This window comes from Lissotriton helveticus, chromosome 1_1, assembly GCF_964261635.1.
Source record: "Lissotriton helveticus chromosome 1_1, aLisHel1.1, whole genome shotgun sequence".
Lineage (NCBI taxonomy): Eukaryota > Metazoa > Chordata > Amphibia > Caudata > Salamandridae > Lissotriton > Lissotriton helveticus.
Window position 1 is genome coordinate 577,900,706 of NC_136057.1, and position 18,293 is coordinate 577,918,998.

General features: G+C 43.0%; 1 protein-coding gene across 6 annotated transcripts in view; it reads right to left on the reverse strand.

Annotated features, from left to right (window-relative positions):
• Positions 1–482: 482 nt before the first annotated feature.
• ABCC9 (ATP binding cassette subfamily C member 9) overlaps positions 483–18,293 on the reverse strand; it is a 1,243,587-nt gene continuing 1,225,776 nt past the window's right edge. For 3 of the 6 annotated variants that reach the window (XM_078674078.1, XM_078674076.1, XM_078674073.1), the window contains one exon: positions 483–1,471. In XM_078674078.1, coding sequence (XP_078530204.1) covers positions 1,334–1,471 — 138 coding nt within the window. In that variant the 3' untranslated portion in view covers positions 483–1,333. The remainder of the gene's footprint in view (positions 1,472–18,293) is intronic. The other 3 variants (XM_078674077.1, XM_078674075.1, XM_078674074.1) reach the window with 1 other exon arrangement.

Below are 18,293 nucleotides of genomic sequence, written 5' to 3' on the forward strand. Positions count from 1 at the left end.
AATATTACTGAAAGAACGTTATTGTAGATAGGCAGGTTATAATGAAATGTCCATTACGGACTTAACACACTGGTCTAAGATCTAATTTATTAAAGGTACCCTACACTATAGCAGGGGCATTTTCCAGCTGAAGTGAGATCATAAGGATTGGACAGCCAAGGATGGGTATTCTAAACAAATCAATGGTGTAGAAAGCGTTGAAACAATCAATAGGGTTGAAAAAGGGATAAATAAATGTAGTGGGCAGAGGGCAATGTGAAAGTTGAAATATGACATAGGAGGGTCGGGTAGTCGCATTGTGACATTCGATGTGGAAATATCAACACTGTTGCAATACCTGTTAAATGGGTATATAATATTACGGGTGTCTATGATTTGTATGATGTTTAGACCACTAATGACTGTGTTAATATTTGACAATCACAGTGTTCCCACGTGAAAAAGTCAATACATGCTTGAACTACGACAGAATAGAGAATAAGTAAACATGAACATCGCTTTATTTCAGATTTTTGACAAATTGGCACACAGGCAGAAGTAAAAACAAGTGCATGTAAACTTTGTGTGAAATCAATGCATTTATTTTATTGCTCATTTTCTCATTTAGGAGGGGTTTAAAGTGTCACATGCTCTCTTTGACCAGTTGCGGATCTACACTACTTTCTAAGCCAGAACAGGCCACACTCCTATTGATGTGATCTGGCATGATGCATTTCGTTTTGGAAATAAACATGTTACAAAGTAAACAAGTACCCGAAGATAGTCCAAAAGATTCCCCTCTTGTCTTATTACAATAACTGACAGATACTGGCCTTTCTCTTCAGGAGGAACCCCTTTAAAATATACCTGAGTGTGTTGTGGAGGAAGCTACGGCATTTTTACAACTTGAGACACAATGTAAACCAAAAAAACAGATATTTAAGACCTTGTCAGCCACCAAAAACGGTCATGTTGTATTATCTGTTTAAAAGGGACCGTCATATCTTTGACCCGGCATTATAAAAATATTTCAGAACATAACATATAAAAAGCTAAACAGTTTTTTTGCATGAGTTATACACTTTTTGAAACTCCAGCCCTGGAAAGTTTTGAATGCGGATAATAGAAAATATTGCAGTGTACAAGTGATGTGAACATGCAAAGTACATATTTATGCATTCGTTAAGTAAAAGCTTTTATTGCTATGATACAAACATCGCAATATTTTAAAAAACAGAAGACCCCGGAGCAGCAGAAGAATATTTTTCATAAACCTACTTGAAAGTCTTTTTGAATAGAAAATATAAAAGCTTCGTTTTATAAAGGTTAGAAAAATACAAGTGGGAGGAATCTATTACATGTCAGCGCGAACAAAGGACGCAAATATCCCATCCTCCTGCGCCAGCAGACTCTCCGGCGTGTCGTATTCTAAGATGATCCCCCTCCTCATGACGATCACCACGTCCGCCGTCAGGATCGTGTGTACCCGATGCTGGGGACAATGGAACACATATGTCACGGAATGTCTGAAAAGAGCAGCCGTAAAAGCAAGACCAGGGTGTCCAAAGTACGTCTAGGAGGGTCAGTTCCATGCCATTTTTTAGAATATATACATAAAATACATTTAGGTACAATGAATCTCAAAGGACATCCTTTACTTCGCTAGTGGTTATTCCAGTTGCATCAACATTTTACGTGGTTCTAGTATTACGGAGCACGACATGTATGTAATACACGCTGCTGTCTGTCAGCAGATTGTAAATGACAAGCTGTCCATTGCCCTTACATGGTCTTGCTAGTGGGGCAACAACACCCAACATCCTCATTACATTTGGTGGTTTGCACTTTATTTAACACTTTTGTTATAAATTCGCAGCTCAGAATCCAGAGAACTGAGAACATTTAAAGTTTGTACACTTTCTTTGCTCGCTTTTTGTTTTCCAGGCACAATTTACATACATGTGCATTAAGCACAGAGCATAATTTACACCCACACACGATACCATACACAACGGTAGTCATTTACACAAGGCACATCTCACACGTGCGTTTTACCATTCATTTGCATTTTTCAATATTATACTTATTTTGCATTCTGACCAGAAAAAAATGAGATATCCAATAGGTGTGTTAACACTAATAATGATAATGGCAATTACATAGCAAGTTTATGACAAAATCTCAAGAATCTGGTCAGTCGGACTTGGGGAGGGCAAAAAGGGAAACAGTGAACACACATAGTGAGGAGGCATGTCTCAAGCAAGTGGCTCAGTGAAAAGGCTATTCAAAGCTTTCGTGTCTACGGCCCCAAACTGTTCACCCCCTATGAGCAGCTGTTTTGCATTGGAACACGTCAGGTTGTGAGAGGTGAAACAAACTTGAAGGGTGTTGTGCAGACACTTCTAGTCTACTCAGCTTGGACTAAACCAAGTTGTATTAATTGCAGGGACCAGTGCAAGTTGTCCCTAGCATGAGATTTGCACCGCCTACATTGTTTTACTCAGAAAACATGGTGGCATTTTGTGCCAAATGGAGCCTATTGATAAGATGGACACGTAGACCAGTATAATGCCTGTTACAGTCACCCGGGTAGGAGTTACTACTTATCCTAACATGTCTGGCACCCTTCCCTTCAATTATACAACACGAATATCCAAGGGTCTAAAAGTAATACTCTGAACACTACGAACTCTGGAAAGCTGATATTTTTGTGTGTATGCCAAATGCCTAGATTAAGACCACTGCAATGGAAAGTCCTATTTAAGTGAACGGATTCCCATCACTCACCAATAGGTGACATGCTTCATCATCTGTGTCTTCTCTTGATGTCACGCTAGTGACACTTAGGGTTACAACCCCATCAGAAGGATGGGGGAGCCCGAGGATGTTTTTTTTATAGTAGCCAGAGAGAGAAACTGTACTCCTGTCTAAATTACCAGATGAGAGCGATTGAATTATGTGGGAAAAAAATGCATTGCATAATAATAAGGTGAGATGTTAATTTAAAATCGAGCTATGAGAAACCCTACCTTTATTGTTGTCTCTCACAGTCCCAACTAAAAACAGTGCAAACCACAGCCTGTAACAAATAACTGTCTGGTGTTTGAAAAAGAGGTCAACATGTTTCAGCACATACAGAAAACTTTATATCCAATGCCTTCTTCAGGACCACTACTATATTGCTAATGCAAATGTGAAAAATAAAAAAGTAAATACATATAATGATAAATACAAGTACATCTGAAATCGTTGGAAACGATACAACGAATCACCTGTAATCCGGAATGTACAATCCTTCCTCTGCAAAACCCGTACAGCTGACGGTATCCGAAATGCTTGAGGAAGATTCCTCACCTCACCTGGCAACGGCTCAGGGGAAAAGAAGGCACCGCTCTATCCGTCGGTACCTCTGACGGTCATCCAAGCTGTGGATGACCGTCAGAGGTACCAACGGATAGAGCAATTTTCCTTTTCTTTTCTGAGAGTGTGCACTTCATCTATTGTCCCTCAATTTGGTGTATGGCTGATGTTTAGTTAAAAGCTCACTACAAATAGCAGTGGGCTGTTCTAAAATACATGTATAGATCTCGGCTGCACAATGACATTGACAATGCCAATTGCTCTCAGATTGCCATGTTCTACTGGCTTTGCCAATAATTGTTTTTCTGGGTATCCTGGTCCCACCAGGGACATCCACTATTTTTTTTTATATAAGGGGCTGCGGAGGGGGCCCCAAAGCCCCTGCGGCCTAGCCGACTCTCTGCAAGAGGCCATTGAGCCATGCAGGAGCCGGCATTTGTTTTATTTACGAGAGGCCCCAGTGTCCACCCGGGGCACCCCACACCATTATTTTTTTGTGGGACTTTGAGGGAGCCTCCGTGACCCTGCCAGCATTTTCTCTTTTTTTATAATAAGGTAGCATGCCTGGGGCTCACCACAACTAGTCCAGGTTTTTATTTTGTTAATGTGGTGACACGGTGCTCACCCTGGACACCCCAATGTCTGTCCCTCATTGAGGGCTGCGGGGGGAGGCCTAGGGCTCCTGTAGCCCAGCCTGATCTCCTACTTGCACCCAGTGCAGGTGCAGTGGGAGTCAACACTGTTCCAACCCTGCAAGTACAGTTTTCTTTTAGTACTGTGGGGTGGAAGCAATCAAATAATTTTCCTGCCAGAGAGAATGACCAGGGAAATGCTGGCTAGGAGCAGCATTGTGCTACTGCCTGGTGGGAGAACTTTACATTTTCCCTGCCTACATTTCAGGGAAGGAAATCAGAAATTGTCCCCGGGGACACGTCACTGAGCTGGCCCCAGGGAATGAGATCCCCTGGGCCATAGAATGGCTTAAGGAGGGGGATCACTTGGACCCCCTCCCCTTTATTTGAAAATCAGCACCAGGAATTGGGTTCTGGGGCCTCCCCCGGCTTTTGGAGGGTGCTCCCTTTTATTTAAGTTATCGTCCCCGGGGGACATGGTCCCCGTGACCTCTTGGAAGCTTGGGGAGGGTGGCCAAGTGCTCACCTCTCCTTTGAATAAATCCCTTGCCTTGTCCACTGGCCCACCCAGGGTTTTTTAAATGTGTGGGAAACAGGTCTTTTGAACTCATGGATCCTCCGCAAGTTCACTGCAAAATAAAAATAAAAACGTACAGGGTCCAGGCGTAGGTTGTCAGGGAATGCGTACCCTGCCTCCTTATGTCTTTTTTTGTAATGTTATCTGGGTTCAGGACCGAGTCCAGAGTACAGAGATGGCTGCTATTGTTTCCTGACCTAAATGGTTTCCGTAAGCACTTAAAGACTCTGCTTTTCAGCGACCTGGCCTGACTCTTTTCCGGCCAGTTGCCTAGCACCTGCATGGCCCTGCCTCCACTTGTCCAGCGCTGGGAAACCCTGTGGGGTAGCTGCGCGCTTGATAAATCTATGAATAAATACATAAATAAATAAATGGTGGCAGACAATCAGATCTCAGGATCCTACAAGGTGTGATATATATATATATATATATATATATATACATTATTTTAGCCTTAGATTGTCCAAAACTACTGAACGGATTTACACCAAAACACAAAAAGCACTCTTTCTGAACTAATATATGGATTTCTGCCAAATTTGGTGTAAATCCGTTAAGCACTTTGTGCTGTAGCTGTGTCTAAAGTTCCTATGGAAAAATGAATGGGAAAAACACATTTTGGTACCCCCTTTTCCTCGACCTTGCTTGACGGACACCCCAAAAACTTTCCATATGCAAATTAGGCAAAAACGTAGCACTGTTTTGGAAAAATGTATGAAGATTTTTCATACAGTACCCAAAGTATTAGCAACACACTGAAGCAGTTTTGGGGGCTCAACTACCTCTACTGTTACCTCCAGCAAGTCCCAAACAGTGGGTATGCTAAGAGGTTTTCGGTGGCCATGACCCCTTTCTCCACAACTCTGCAAACGTGCCTCCTAACACACTACCAGTAGGGGATGAAGTCTCCATGGCTCTTGAGGGTGCTTTGGGCCAACTAGCCCTCCTGTTACCTCCAGTAAGACCCACACAGGAAGATTGCAGAGAGGTCGTCGGAGGCCACGCCCCATTTCTCCACCATTCTGCAAATGTGCCTCCTGGTGCACTACTGGTTAGGGGTAGAAGCCCACTTTAGTCCTGGGGCCCTCAGATGGCCACCAGCAGTGCACTGAGTGGTGCGTTTTCAGAGTGGTGGAGAAAGGGAGCAGGGCCCCCAGCAAGTTGCCATTTTAAATGTTCTGTTTTTTGTATTTTTTAGGAAGGGAGGCCTTATGGCCCACCTTCCTTGGAACATTTTGGGCCCCGGAGACTACATCCCCGAGTTCTTGACTCTTTTTATTTTTGTATTAAAAAAGAATGGGAGGTGCCGCGCGGCCACTCTCCCAGGCTAATGTCAGCCCCAGGGACCATATCCCCCAGGGCCCAGCCTTTATTTTTGTTTTATTATAATTAAAATAGAAGGGGCCACATGGCTGCCCTCCCAAGGCTGATTATGGCCCAGGGACCCAATCCCCGGGGCCAAGTCTGTATAGCATGCTTTTAAAAAGGAGAAGGGCGCTGCGTTCCCCCCCCTCCCCAGGTCGATTTAGGGCTCGGGGAACCCATCCCTTGGGACCGGGCCTTTACTTATTTTTTAATAATTTAAAGAGAGGGGGGCTGCTTGGCTGCCCTTTAGAGGTCGATTTCGGCCCCAGAGACCCCATCCACTGGGACCCGGCCTTTATTATTTATTTTTTTTACAATTCAAAGAGAGGGGGCCAAGTGGCTGCCATTCCAAGGCCAATTGTGACCCCGGGGACCCCATCCTCTGGGCCAGGGATTTATATTTTGTATTTAAACAGGAGAGGAGGCCGTGTGCCGCCCCCTCCCCGGGCTGATTTTGGCACAGGAACCCCATCCCCTTATTTAGAATTCAAAGAGAGGGGGGCTGGGTGGTTGCCCTCCAGAGGCCGATTTTGGCCCCCGGGACCCCATACCCAGGGCAGGCCTTTATAATTTGTTTTTAAAAAGGGGAGGGAGGCACACAGCCCTCCTCCTCCGGCCAATATCGGCCTGGGGACCCCAACCCCCAGGGCCTGGCCACTTTACTGGGGACTGCGTTGGGAGCCTGAAGGCCCCCTGCAGTCCCTGCCCGCTCCCCATCTTCTGCAGGAGCCGGCATTACTTTGAGAACCAGGGAGTTGCGGAATATGCAGCTCCCTGGATCCCAAAGCAATGCATCTGTTTCACTGCTTGCTAGAAAGAGGGCTGGGAAACAGACACTTGCTCCGCTTTCAGCAAGGGAAAGCATTTTGTGATCTTGCTTGCTGAAAGCAGAGCACTTGTTTGCTATGCTTTGCCAATCCAGAGCAAACTGCAATGTCCCGGGGCTGGGTACTCCGGGACATTGCTGAGGGCCAGCCGTGGAGGGTGGCGGCCCCCATGGCCATGTAGGGTTCCTGGTGGGAGGACACACGGCCCCCTCCTTTGTTCAAATTTGCCCCGGGAAGGTAGTGGTCCCCAGGGCAGGTGGTCTGCAACAGACCCCCTGAATTATTGTATTTGTGCCCCGGGGAGGTAGCTTTCCCTGGGGCTACTAGGGAGGCCATAGGGCATCCCCCACTTTTTTTGTAATAAAATATGTGCCCCAGAGAGGTGATTGCCCCTGGGGCAGCGGGAGACGCCCTCTTACTTTCCCCGCATAATAACAAAAAACTGTGTGACCCAGAGAGGTGGTAGTCCATGTGGCAGGGGGGTCTGTGAGACCCCCCATATTATTAACATTTGTCCTGGGGAGGAGCCGGTCTCCCTGGCATGGAGTTCTGCGACGCCCAGCAATATTAATTTAATTTGCCCCGGGGATGTGGCGGTTCCCAGGGCCCCACATATTTGGAATAAGCCCTGTGGAGATGGGAGTCCCGAGGGCTTTGATAAATCATGCGGGGGCAGTGCACTCTCTCCTATATTTAGCATATGTCCCTGGGACCTGGCCCACCTGACCTGCACTTGCTTTTTAAAAAAGTTTTTGCCACAGATTTGCATATCGACTCGGAGTTTGCGTCAAAATTAAAAAATACTTTTGACCCTTGGTGGTGGTGCCTGAGAGACCCCCCACCATATCTGTGGGGTCAGGGTATTATTACCCTGCTCGCTCTTTTGGGCTTATTTGGTCCCTGGGACCCCCTGACTCTGGGACCAGGCATCTTTTAGAATGAGGAGGGGGCGCATGGCCCCCTCTTGGCCGATTATGTCCCCGGGGACCCCATCCCCAGGGGCCCGGCATTTCTTATTTGTTTAAATGACTTGTTTTAAAGTAAAGGAAGTGGCTCAGCACGGCTCCCCTCTTGGGCCAATTGTGGCCTGGGGACTCCATCACCCGGCCTTTCCATAATTATATTTATGTTTTATTTTAAGGGAGCTGATCAAAGCTGCCTCCCTCCCAGGCCACTCCTGGCACTGCAGAACGCATCCCCTGGGGCCTCCCCCTCTAAATAAATTTATAGAAAAGGGGAGGAGGCTGCGTGGCTCCTCCCAGGCCGATTTTAGCCCCGGGGACGCCATCACCCAGGGCCTGGCCTGTAGTGTGGGTGCCCTGGACCCACCCAGGGAGCCCACTTTTTAAATGGTGGGGATTGTGGGGGGAAGCCTGTCCTGCGGGAGCTGGGATTGCTTTTGGACAGAGGGAGCTGTTAAAATGCAGCTCCCTTTATCCAAAAGCAGTTCTGCTCCACTTGGTACAAACAAGAGCATTTTCTGCTCTTGCTTGCACTAAGCGGAGCAGTTTTTCTGAGGCTTGGCGTGCAGCGTGCTCCCGCCAAGCCATAGCAAACAGCGATGTCCCTGGATGGGCAACCCGTAACATTGCAGGAGCCAGAGGTGGGGGGGGAGGGGGGGGCATTCGCCAGGGCCCTATTTGGCTCAAGGAGGGAGCTATGCGGCCCCCTCCTTTGTTTAAATTTGCCCTGTGCAGGACCTCCCCAGGGCTGTCGGGAGGTCCATTATTTAAATTAACTGCCATGGGGAGTTGTTGGCCCCGGGACTGTGGGGGGATCTGTGCCCCAGAGATGTGGCCGTCCCTGGAGCGTGGGGGCTCCAAGAGCCCCCCATTTATAAAACTCTAATCCCAGGTGGTGGTCCCCGGGGCAATAGTAAGCCCGGGGAGGGGGACCCGTGCGGTTCCCCCTCCTTTATTAAAACAATGCCTCCGGGACCTGGCCTACCCAGGGGCAGATAACAAACAAAGCACGGGAGCAACACTTCATTTCTTTTTCATTATCAGACAGATCTGCGGATCCTATGGGAAATTTAAAATTAAGATGCTTTTTTTCTGGCCCTGGATGGTCCCCTTGGGACCCCCAACAGTCCTAAAGGGTCAGGTTGTTTCTATATTGCCCCTTTTTCTTTTTGTTTCCATTTTTAGTGGGACTCTGTTCATTTGAGCCACAAGATGGCTGCCAACACTTCCTGGTCGAAGTGTTGGCAGCCAATCACATTTCAGGAGGGTTTCCGTAGGCTGTTGAGCTCCCAGATATCTATAATTTTTAAACTTTAATATCTCTGAAACTACTGAATTGGTTTTCATCAAATTACAAAAAGCATGCCTTCTGGACCAAATTTGGTGTAATTCCATTCAGCAGTTTGGGCTGTAGTCAGGTTCAAAAAATGAAAAATCTCCAAAGACATAAAATGGGGAAAACATGTTTTGAGACCCCCATTTTTTTCCCAGCCCCGCTGATGGATCACCCCATAACTTTCAAATACAAAGCGAAACAGGTGAAATGAGTATAAATTGCGCTGGGAAGATACACAAGTGTAAGTCAATATTTGTTCGAACTCCAAGGATAAGGTCTCTGACACCCAACATAGACCAAACAATGTGATGAGAGGAGCCAATCACTATTGTAAAATAGAAACACAATGATATATCCTGAGCTCGGTATATAGATATATATATATACATATATATATACATATATATATATATCTATATATATATATATATATATATATATATATATATATATATATATATATATATATATATATAATCCAAAGGCGAACATCAGTAGGTAGTTGTAGTTAGGACTAAAGTTTCCATAGGGAAAGAGTTTTTTGTTTTGCAAATAACTTTGGCTCTGCTGGTCAGATCTTCGTGAAATTTCTGCAAAATTTCTTCTTTGTAGTGCAGCTGCAGGGTTTGAAAGTTATGGAATTGGATTATGGATCCTTACTTACTTACAACTATAGCCACTTTGTTTGATATTTGTCATCTTAGGTGTGGTCTTAATGTTTGATATGTGTTTATATACTTTACTAGATAAATGACTGCTTCTATTGTAATTATTTCAGCCCTGAAGAAGTCATTGGTTACCATACCAAGACGAAACACGTGTTGGCAACGGCTTTTTGTTTTGTTTTCTGGTTGAAGATTGAAGTTTTTTCCGTATCAAATTGGAAATAAATGAAGAAGACATAAGAAATCACTAGTTTCTCTGATTGGATTTGATGGACTAAAAAATTATTTCTTTCAGCTTACCGAGCTCAGGATATATCATTGTGTTTCCATAACTTTCAAACCCTGCAGCTGCACTACAAAGAAGAAATTTTGCAGAAATTTCACGAAGATCTGACCAGCAGAGCCAAAGTTATTTGCAAAACAAAAAACTCTTTCCCTATGGAAACTTTAGTCCTAACTACAACTACCTACTGATGTTCGCCTTTGGATTATATATATATATATATATATATATATATATATATATATATATATATATATATATATATATATATATATATTACCTACTGGCGGTCGCCAGTAGGTATATATAGTTAGGATTTTTTCCCTATGGGTTTTTTGAAAATTCTATGTCTAATAACTTTGGCGTTTGTGGACGGAATTGGCTGGAATTTTCAGGAAAATGGCACATTTTGTTTCTGAGCAGCCCCTGAAAATTTGGGGGGGTTTCGTCAAGGGGGGGCCGAGAAAAAAGGGGGGTCCCAAAACGTGTTTTTAACATTGATTTTTCCATAGGGCGGTTAGCCTCACTTTTAGCCCGAACGGCTGAATAGATTTGCACGAAACTTGGCAAAATTGTAGGGACTGGTAGCCCGATGTGCCTTTTGTAGGTCTCAATATATGTGCTCCAGTGGATTTTGAGAAATTAACGTTTAAAAAAAGATATATATCTGTAACAGCGGACCGGGCAGCGCTCCAGGACGCGTACTTTTCGCGCAACGGAGCTTTGTGAAGCGAAGCTGATTGGTTCTCTGGCGTCTGTCAACATTCCAAAAAGTCCGTAGCTGCCGCCATCTTGTCTCTCGGTAGGATCGAGAGACAAGAGGAGGCCAAAACAAAGGGGCAAATAACCATAAGGGGGCATAGTAGATCCTCCCTGACCCCCTAGGTTTAATGTGGAGGCTTTAAAACGGCCTCGCGGGGCAAAAAAAAAAAATTTTTTTTTTGTTTTTTTGCGTGGGTAGCGCCCGGTCCGGGAACCGGGAAGCTTTCTGGGCAGCGTACTGCAATGAAAAATGAATGATAGACTTTTCAAATACTGTTGTTAATTGATTGTTGGTTTTGTTGATTATTTTTTTTTAATTTTTTTTTTTTAAGGATTGTTTATTGTGTTTAATAATTTATTAAACTTTCTAACGCGGCGCGTCATATGACGCATTACGCGACAACGCAGGTCCAGAATATAGTGAAAATGTCTCCACCAACCAGCGGACGGCACACAACCCCTTTCAGCAGGCTAAATAGTTCTGTTAAATGACAACAGAAGGGACAGGCAACAAGAACCATCAGTCAAAGAGGGGAGGGCAAGTTCTTCTCTACCGGGTCACGTTGGAGCGCTACCGGAACTGATCGAATTGGTAGTCTACAGTGTTTCTGGATGTTTCAGACTGAAGCTGGCGTTAGCATGAGAGCACCACCATTTCGTAGCTCCGTCGTGGCCATTCCACGAGCAATCATGCTAGGCGCTCCCCACCAGAAGCCTGCGGGAGTCGGGGGCCCCCAAGACTTTTGTAGAATCTTCAAGGATGAGGGGACGCTTTCGAGAATGGAGCCCAAGCTCTAGCAGACAAGCGTCCGAGTTCCAAGGTGTCGCAGGCCCATTTTAGTGGACCACGCCCAAATCTGAAGAGATGGCCGCCATTTTGAGAGTCCTGTGGCAGCCGCCTATCGCTGCACCGCAAGAGCGGGAGCAACTCAAGTACATGGTGAGCGAGACGCTGTAGTCGAAAGAGCGGGCGGTAAACAGCTGAATAGCGGAAGAGGCACAGTGTAGCAAAAGCGGGCTGAATGGCAAATGAAATGGAAAAGGGGTGCCCCACTACAGCGTGTCTTTAGGTGAAACGGATTGTGGGACAAGGTGAAGAATGGAAGAGTCACCAAAAGGAAAAAAGTTCCGCTTGACCCCGGGAGCCGGCCACCTATGTCGGGGGCGATCTCAGGCCACACCAGGGCAACACGACTTGGGGAGGGGGCCGGAGCCAAGCGCCCCCTCCGAGTCCGCGACATGACACCGTCCCTCGGGGGCCTCCGTCAAGCGGTTCAGGGTGGCACCGCATCACAACAGCCCCCACTTACTTTAAGAATAGTGAAGATGAAGCAATTGCAAATAGGCTTCAGACAATGTTACAAGCACTCCTCAAAACTTTGAACTTTCAGAGTGCATGAGTTGGGACAGCGAGGGGTGATTTGGTTTCTCGGACTGTTTTTCTGGTCTCTCACCACTGGCATACTTTAACGTTTTCTTGTTTCTAGGACATTAATAGGTTTTATCATTACGTTATGTTATCGTTTCTTTGTTTGTTGTTTAATAAAAGTTCATGTTCATCAGTGGCCTACTGATTTTCGTTTTCCTATTTTTTTCTTTCCAGGTTGTTTCATGGTAAAGTTTCTGTTAACAGGATACAGTGATCACTTCGTTATTATTGCATATGTCCTTTTCACTAGGGGTGCTCTCTGGTCGGGCCAGATGACGTATCTCTAGTAAATGGTCCGGGTGAAAAAGGTGCATCAATCAGTGGGGAGTAGATAGGCATGACAGATTACAACGGGGGAGAAAGGTCCGCATTACGTACCCTTTCACTACTTGCAAAGATTTTCCTACGTTTATATGCAAACAGGGAATACCTCCAAAAAGAACTAATTCCCAAACAGTCAATGTTCGGACAATCAATCAATCAATGAGGAATGAAATAGGTACGACGTGTTAAAGGCTTGCGTTACCTACCCTTCACTATCTGCAAAGAGAGAGAGAATATTCCTATTCTTCCTCGTTTGCAGGTAGAGAAGATCCTTAAGAGAATTAACTTCGAACAATTCAATGCTCGATTGAAACAATCAACAAGGGGTACTGTGAACACAAATGAACGCCGCTTATGTACATACGCATTGCTATTTTCAACAGGTTGTTCCTAATGTTTCTATTTTAGCGAGGTCAAAAAGAGATCCCATTAGTGGCCTACTGATTTTGCTCGATTCCTTTTGTTTTTTTACACGATTTTTCGCTATCTGCAAAGACTAAACAGAGTATTGCGACTCTGTGCTTGTTTGTAAATAGAGAATGAACCAAAGAGAACAATCAATCAAATGGAGAGAGAAGCAGGCACGACGTATTACAAAGGGGGCAAAGGGCTGCGTTAACTACCCTTCACTATCTGCAAAGAGAGAGTACTCCTAATAGAAATGAGGGGTGGGGGGCAGTATTCAAAGCAGATCAGTGTGCATAAACACGAAAATGTTTTTACTTACCACGTACTTGACATTCGACAGCTTATGATATTTGCTATTAAAAAACCATTGAAATTCACTGAAAAAACCATAGGTTATAGACCATATATAGTTAGGAATTAGCATTTACAAAACCTTGAAAATTCACTGAAAAAACCATAGGTTATAGACCATATATAGTTAGGAATTAGCATTTAAAAAACCTTATTTTACTCACACAAAACCATTGAAATTCCATATATAGTTAGTTGCACTAACTATATATCGCGCACCCGCAATCCACTGCTGATCATGTCACATATTACATCATTCATGACATGGTCAGTGACATCACTGATGACATCACTGATGACATCTCAAATGACATCACTGATGACATCACTGATGACATCTCATTTGACATCATTCTTGTGCTAATACGATAAACCTCTTCAGACTCTAATATAACCTTAGATACACTCAGTGTAAACAGACACTCACACACTGCCACTCATCCATGGAGTTACTCACACACCCAGTCAGTCATGCAAAGAAACAATCTCACCTCCATTTCTTCAACTATACAGTTAAACACACCTTACTTATTGAAACATATACTAACACATATTTACTCTCTTATACAATCCCTGATACAAGTTCACAATGATCGATACAACCACTCACTCATTCAGTGGCTCTCATGCACAGTTATTTATATATGCCAACTCTCACATGTACTGTGTTTTACATATGTACTTACTATGACATGTAGCATTGAGATATCCATTCACTCATCAATACACTCATGCACACAGTCAACTGCCCATGTAGCTGTTTCCACATGCACTCTTGAACTCATACACCTAGTGAATAAACTGCTCACACATCTATGCATAGAGTCACACACCTTCCAGCCACCCCCACACAAACTCAATCTCCCATAGAAATACTTGGGCAACCAATTAATAACACATATAGCCTCTCGTATAGCTAATGATCAACACATGCAGCAGTTTACAGAACAACAGACATAATGATGCACAAATTAAGACAGTTTAGTCACTAACCCATGCATTCAGTGAGACACATTTAATCACTCACTCATACAGTCAGTCATGCACCTACTAAATCCTTCATCCAGACACTTATACATCCACTCAAGACATATTTTAACTTTACAGAAAAATACAGTCACTGGATGTTGTCATCAGTGATGTCATCAGTGATGTCATTTGAGATGTCATCAGTGATGTCATCAGTGATGTCACTGACCATGTCATGAATGATGTAATATGTGACATGATCAGCAGTGGATTGCGGGTGCGCGATATATAGTTAGTGCAACTAACTATATATGGAATTTCAATGGTTTTGTGTGAGTAAAATAAGGTTTTTTAAATGCTAATTCCTAACTATATATGGTCTATAACCTATGGTTTTTTCAGTGAATATATATATGTATATATATATGTATATATATCTATATATATATATATATATATATATATATATATATATATATATATATATATACATATATATATATATATATATATATATATATATATATATATATATGTTCACTGAAAAAACCATAGGTTATAGACCATATATAGTTAGGAATTAGCATTTAAAAAACCTTATTTTACTCACACAAAACCATTGAAATTCCATATATAGTTAGTTGCACTAACTATATATCGCGCACCCGCAATCCACTGCTGATCATGTCACATATTACATCATTCATGACATGGTCAGTGACATCACTGATGACATCACTGATGACATCTCAAATGACATCACTGATGAGATCACTGATGACGTCATCCAGTGACTGTATAATTCTGTAAAGTTAAAATATGTCTTACATATTGAAGAATGAGTGGATGTATAAGTGTCTGGATGAAGGATTTAGTAGGTGCATGCCTGACTGTATGAGTGAGTGATTAAATGTGTCTCACTGAGTGCATGGGTTAGTGACTAAACTGTCTTAATTTGTGCATCATTATGTCTGTTGTTCTGTAAACTGCTGCATGTGTTGATCAGTAGCTATATGAGTAACTATATGGGTTATTGATTGGTTGCCCAAGTATTTGTATGGGAGACTGAGTGTGTGTGTGGGTGGCTGGGAGGTGTATGACTCTGTGCATAGATGTGTGAGCAGTTGATTCACTAGATGTATGGGTTCAAAAGAGCATGTGGAAACAGCTGTATGGGCGGTTGACTGTGTGCATGAGTGTATTGGTGAGTGAATGGATATCTCAGTGCTGCATGTCAAAGTAAGTACATATGTAAAACACAGTACATGTGAGAGTTGACATATATAAATAACTGTGCATAAGAGCCAGTGAATGTGTGAGTGGCTGTATGGATCACTGTGAACTTGTATCAGGGATTGTATAATAGAGTAAATATGTGTTAGTATATGTTTGAATAAGTAAGGTGTGTATAACTGTATAGTTGAGGAAATGGAGGTGTGATTGATTCTTTGCATGACTGACTAGGTGTGTGAGTAACTCCATGGATGAGTGACAGTCTGTGAGTGTCTGTTTACACTGAGTGTATCTAAGGTTATATTAGAGTCTGAAGAGGTTCATCGTATTATCACATGAATGATGTCATCAGTGATGTGATCAGTAATGTCAAATGAGATGTCATCAGTGATGTCATCAGTGATGTCATTTGAGATGTCATCAGTGATGTCATCAGTGATGTCATTTGAGATGTCATCAGTGATGTCATCAGTGATGTCATTTGAGATGTCATCAGTGATGTCATCAGTGATGTCACTGACCATGTCATGAATGATGTAATATGTGACATGATCAGCAGTGGATTGCGGGTGCGCGATATATAGTTAGTGCAACTAACTATATATGGAATTTCAATGGTTTTGTGTGAGTAAAATAAGGTTTTTTAAATGCTAATTCCTAACTATATATGGTCTATAACCTATGGTTTTTTCAGTGAATTTTCAAGGTTTTGTAAATGCTAATTCCTAACTATATATGGTCTATAACCTATGGTTTTTTCAGTGAATTTCAATGGTTTTTTAATAGCAAATATCATAAGCTGTCGAATGTCAAGTACGTGGTAAGTGAAAACATTTTCGTGTTTATGCACACTGATCTGCTTTGAATGGTGCCCCCCCCCTCATTTCTATTAGGAGTACTCTCTCTTTGCAGATAGTGAAAGGTAGTTAACGCAGGCCTTTGCCCCCGTTGTAATCCGTCGTGCCTGCTTCTCTCTCCATTTGATTGATTGTTATCCAAGTATTTACTGTTTTAGAATTAGTTCTCTTTGGTTCATTCTCTATTTACAAACAAACACAGAGTCGCAATACTCTGTTTAGTCTTTGCAGATAACGAAAAATCGTGTAAAAAAAAAAGAAAAGGAATCGAGTAAAATCAGTAGGCCACTAATGGGATCTCTTTTTGACCTCGCTAAAATAGAAACATTAGGAACAACCCCTCATGACAAATACAAAACTAGTGAGATGAACTGAACTCCACACAATGATGGCTGCAAAACAGCTCGGCTCCGCCACCCACCCCGCCCAAAATAACGATAAAGAGCGGCTGCCATGATTGGTTGCGGAATGGCCACAACGGAGCTACGTAATGGTGCTGCTCTCATGCTAACCCCAGCTTCAGTCTGAAACATCCAGAAACACTGTAGACTACCAATTCGATCAGTTCCGGTAGCGCCCCAATGTAACCCGGTAGAGAAGAACTAGCCCTCCCCTCTTTGACTGATGGTTCTTGTTGCCTGTCCCTTCTGTTGTCATTTAACAGAACTATTTAGCCTGCTGAAAGGGGTTGTGTTTCGACCGCTGGTTGGTGGAGACATTTTGACTATATTCTGGACCTGCGTTGTCGCGTAATGCGTCATATGACGCGCCGCGTTAGCGCATCCGGAAGTCATCCGGGGCGCGCAGCGCGTAACGTAAGCATAACAAGTCATGTGACTTGTTAATAAAACTTTTCATTGGTTCATTTTACTTTTCTTATTGTAATGATGAAAGGCTTGGTCATATCACCTAAAAATTACGCTTTTAATTACTTCCGAACATTATTTTTTCTTAAATATATGTTATAATGTTCCAGGCTAATGTACTTTCCCGGAAATTTTACAACTGTCCTGCAAGTAAAATATATTCTTTTTTCGAGAAAAAGAGCGTTTCTTCGTCCCATGACGGAGCCGTTGAGCAAAAGAGGGTCGACCTGCTGTCTTAGTCGCCGATACGCCTGAATATGAGATTCTTATCGATCACTTTATGTTGCAGGAATAGAAAACACAACAGCCCTTGACCATTTTTCTTTACTGCGTTCCTTCGTATTATACCTTTTACCCTTCATGTAATTGGTCTGCTTTATTTCACTTGCCTTTTAATGATTCTAAAACAGTGACTATTATTAAAAACTTTACCAATGTATAGACTACTACCATGTTTTCTTTTAAAAACCTTTATTGTGAAAATTTCATTATACAAATACGAGCCTATAACCACGTGGGCCTGCCATGGAGCAAACTGTAATCGTATATGATGAATAGACATTTACACTGTAGAGGAACGTAACGGGCGGGCCATTAGGTTGCAAGAACTAAGGTGTCTAACAGTTACGGAATCGGTGGACGTACATTTTGTAATTAAAAGACGACAGGGCCAGTTACAATAAAATTATCTAGATATACATTTGCGGGCAAGTACCATGGGTGACGTTAATTCGAATTTTCAACAGTACAGTAATCAATAACACATCAGAACTTAATATCAATAGGGATGTCGAAATATTCAATCAATTCTCGTCCCCGCCCGCCATGTGCTTCAAAACTGCATACGTATCTCGTGATTTCAAGGTTCTGCAACCAGTACACAACAAGGAGTTACGAGTCCCATTTATTCCGGCGCCATTTTGGGCGAGGACGGGCAGGTCCAGGATATAGTCAAAATGTCTCTACCAACCATCGACTATGATGATGTTCATATGCTGTATTTATTAGAGTAACACTCATCTGTCCACATGAAATTAATTTACCACAATCTAAACATGTCATTTTAATCTTTCCAAAGTTCTTCTAAATATTTGGGACCGTTTCCCTT